We start from the raw sequence: 3,441 nt of genomic DNA, 5'->3' as shown, positions 1-3,441 counted from the left end.
ATAATTTTTTACTTTTTAGTCAAATAACTTTCAAATGTTCCTTTTTTAATAAACAGCATGTGAAGTCTTTGAAAAATGGTTTAGTTGTAAAACACCTTTAAAATTATTTAGATTTGCGTAATTAAACAGTTTGTGATTATTAAATAGCTAGGTGAGATTGCACGATTGAGTTCATATTTTACATTACGAGTAAAGCTCTTAAATTTACTTTCTTAATACACCTTATTATTTAAACCTGTTTAACTACTGTCGAGTAATAAATAAATGAAACAGAAAATAAATCTTTTATTCAAAATATTTTATTTTCAATGCTTTACTAAAAAGTTTATATTTTATCTTATAACACGAGAGTTTCAGAAGCTTAATTTTTTATATGATCTTTAGCTAGTACAACTTAATTTTTTACAAAATACCGAAATAAATATACTTAAACTGTACGTTTTTATTTTAATGAATATTCTATAGTTTATACTTTCTTAATTTTTGTAATGTTAATTAAAAAAAACTTTAACTTTTTAACAAACTTAAACAAAGCTTCAAATAGTTGTAGGATTCTTATAATTATCTTAAAATTAAACGTATCAAATGTTATTCTAAAGCAACTGTATTTTATTGAAAAGACTTTTTGTTACAGTTTTATTGACGCTTGAAAACATGAGATTGTTCAAACAACAAATCATTTATTCATCATCTTGCTGTTCTTCATCTCCCTTCTTGACTCCGTAGCGAGAATAATAATTGATGATTTTGTTGCAGCTCCAGTAACAACGACGTCTGCACCAGTAGTATTTCCTCTTGTAGATGTGGATACGTTTGTTGTAGTATTTCAAAGAGTGTCTGAATTTCCTGATGCGGGTCAGAAGCCAGTGGATGCGACGTCTACAGTGAGCACGACGAACTTTGGTGGTGTGCCAGCAACGGTTCCTCAAAACGGTCAAACGACGAATGATGACGCGAAGATGTCCGGCGGTGCAGACATGGTAGTCAGTGTTCAATACTGAAGAAAAGGTTTTATGAAATATTTAAAACTTAGAATATTGCTTTTAACTGGCTTCAACTACTCAATAAATTAAGAGCCAAAAACTTATCAAAACTAAAACTATTTTCTTTAAAGGTTTGTTTAAGAAAGATAATTCGACGTATTACTTAATATTTTACATTGATATATAAAAAAAATTGTTTGAATTTTTAAAAGTGTTATTCACATAAGATTTAGTACTAAAAGTCTACTATGACTTTAGTTAAATCAAAAAAAAAGCTTTTGTATCATTTTGTTGTACTATGTATATCAATACTTTTATTTATTCTGCTAAACAACAACTACTATTTATTAAAAAGATAATTTAATTTAAAAGACATTGAAATCAAAACAACTTGTAAACGCTTATTACATACTAAAATGTCAAACTAACCTTCAGCATCTGTTTTATCAGAAAGTTCGCTGTAAAAATAATCTTAATGAATATACGTTAAAATTTAAACTATTCATGATTTATTAAATGAACTTAGTTTTTGTACATCCTCAAAATACACGATAATTTTGTAAAACTGAAGTACTTATTTATTTCCCAACTTATACAATTATATTTTTTATTTGATACGGAAAAAATATAGTGTTAAAATAAATTAATCTACTGTTTGTCTAACTTGTGCTTTAATTTAAAGTTCTTAGTTAATTATGAAAAACTAACTTTGATTCTTCAGCATAAGCGTATGCTAGCAAAAGTACGGACAACAATCCAAATGTTAGAAATTTCATTTTATTTTTGATCTTTTCAGTTCCAGTTCAAATGTAAATGATAAACTTATGCAAAATTTTCGTCTTTTTATACTCTATACTTTTAATTAAGTTTTGTTTTTGTTTTTTATTGTTTTTAATTGAATTTTGTTTTGATTTCATAAACTGTGGAGGTAAGTTAGCCCACAATTTTGATCACGTCATGTCCTGTTTTGACTTATTCGCCCACTTTTTTGATATTAAATCAAAAATTATATATAACCCGATGAAACTTCAAATCAAATATTGTTCTAGTTAATTATTTGACTACAATTAAAAATTAAGATGAAATTTTACTTGCTGGTTTCTTTTGCTGCCATCTTTTTTGTTGGATTTTCAAAAGCTGAAGAAAATAAAGAAGATGTGTAAGTTTAGAATTACTTTTTAATTAATCTAATTTTAAGTAAATGTATACAGTTTAACTAATCAATAAAAAAAATAACAATTTTGTAAACAAAAATTGTGTTGATAAAAATAAAAACTTCTATTTACTTCGCAAACGACTGTCTAGCTTTTTGCTTGTAGGTTTGAAACATAAACTTTGATGGATAAAAAAATTAAAGAAACTAACAAACTTATTTTGTAGGATAAAGTTTTAAAAAACTAGTTAATATAATTTTTTGTTCATAGTTTTTTTTAATAGTTTTACTAAAGCATGTGTATAAATCTTTAATCTATGAAAAAGCTTAGAAATGTTTTTTTTTCTTAATTTTTGGTTCAAGTTATATTTAAAAATCAACTTCGTGATTAGTTGAGTTTCTTTATACAAAATTAATTTCTTGGTTATCATTAAAAACACTATTATTTATTTTTATGCTAAAAATAAAGCTCTTAAAAACAAATATTAGAAAACTTTGTCCAAACAACAATAAAAATAATAATGATTTTTTTGTCTAAAGGTGTCTTTTTGACTTAAATTTAAATCTTTTTCTGATGAATACTCTAAACTTTTTAAAGCTTGTAAAGAACATTTCAGTAATTAATAATTATAATTGCTAACCTCATCAATTTAGATATCAGATATTTTAAAAACCAATAAAATTTCTTCTAAACAGAACTGACTTAGCTGAAGATGACTTCCGTCAGATCAAAGGCGGTCGTTGGGTGAATCCCCTCGTCCTTCACGCCATTCGTATCCGTCACCAATACCGCATCTGCAGACACAGACTGCCGCGCATCATCAAAAAATGCAACAACAGGATCCGTCATCTTACCCGCATTTACAACCACTTGAGGGTGCGCGTTGCAAAGAGCAAGCGCGTCTATTACTACTGGCTCCGCAAATATCGTCACTGCAACAGGTACTGCTGGTGGAGACGCGGGGGACGCAGGAAAGGAGATGAAGAAGAAGAATAACTTTTTTGTGATTTGAAACGTTGCGTTTAAATAGCTATAACCAATAAACCAATATCAACAGATAAACTATTGTAAAATTTTTGAGATTTGTTTTATAAAATTATCTGTGCAATATTTTCAAAAGTTAGTCTGTTTTCATACAAAAATCGAGATAAAGTCCTATAGGGTTATTAAGTTTTACTTTGAAAATGATTAAATTAGAATTAAATATGATAAAATAAATATATTTTATCGTCTTACGTTTTTTTTAGTTTCATGCTTGTTCCAATGATTTAAAAAACTGTGCACAAGTAGTTACTAAACAAAAA

General features: G+C 27.0%; 2 protein-coding genes across 2 annotated transcripts; one reads left to right on the top strand and one right to left on the bottom strand.

Moving 5' to 3' along the window:
- Positions 1 to 552: 552 nt before the first annotated feature.
- Positions 553 to 1,821, bottom strand: LOC145829934 (uncharacterized). The gene is made up of 3 exons (XM_082937820.1): positions 1,692 to 1,821; positions 1,413 to 1,441; positions 553 to 997 (listed from the first exon to the last, which is right to left on the bottom strand). The coding sequence occupies exons 1-3, from the start codon at positions 1,757 to 1,759 to the stop codon at positions 681 to 683; spliced, it is 414 nt and encodes a 137-aa protein (XP_082793946.1). The 5' UTR covers positions 1,760 to 1,821; the 3' UTR covers positions 553 to 680.
- Positions 1,822 to 2,021: 200 nt separating this feature from the next.
- LOC145829983 (uncharacterized) lies at positions 2,022 to 3,184 on the top strand. Its single transcript, XM_082937872.1, has 2 exons — positions 2,022 to 2,142; positions 2,833 to 3,184. Exons 1-2 carry the CDS (start codon positions 2,063 to 2,065, stop codon positions 3,131 to 3,133), a joined length of 381 nt encoding a protein of 126 aa, XP_082793998.1. The 5' UTR covers positions 2,022 to 2,062; the 3' UTR covers positions 3,134 to 3,184.
- Positions 3,185 to 3,441: the final 257 nt, after the last annotated feature.

This window comes from Thalia democratica, chromosome 2, assembly GCF_965202585.1.
Source record: "Thalia democratica chromosome 2, ktThaDemo2.hap1.1, whole genome shotgun sequence".
Lineage (NCBI taxonomy): Eukaryota > Metazoa > Chordata > Thaliacea > Salpida > Salpidae > Thalia > Thalia democratica.
This window is presented reverse-complemented; position numbering and strand designations above follow the sequence as displayed.

Bases quoted from the DNA above. Each gene is read 5' to 3' on its own strand.
- LOC145829934 (XM_082937820.1), bottom strand. From the start codon at position 1,759: ATGAAATTTCTAACATTTGGATTGTTGTCCGTACTTTTGCTAGCATAC. The intron at 1,442-1,691 runs GTTAGTTTTTCA...TTATTTTTACAG, and splicing joins GCTTATGCTGAAGAATCAAA to CGAACTTTCTGATAAAACAG. The intron at 998-1,412 runs GTTAGTTTGACA...CCTTTTCTTCAG, and splicing joins TGATAAAACAGATGCTGAAG to TATTGAACACTGACTACCAT.
- LOC145829983 (XM_082937872.1), top strand. From the start codon at position 2,063: ATGAAATTTTACTTGCTGGTTTCTTTTGCTGCCATCTTTTTTGTTGGA. The intron at 2,143-2,832 runs GTAAGTTTAGAA...TCTTCTAAACAG, and splicing joins GAAGAAAATAAAGAAGATGT to AACTGACTTAGCTGAAGATG.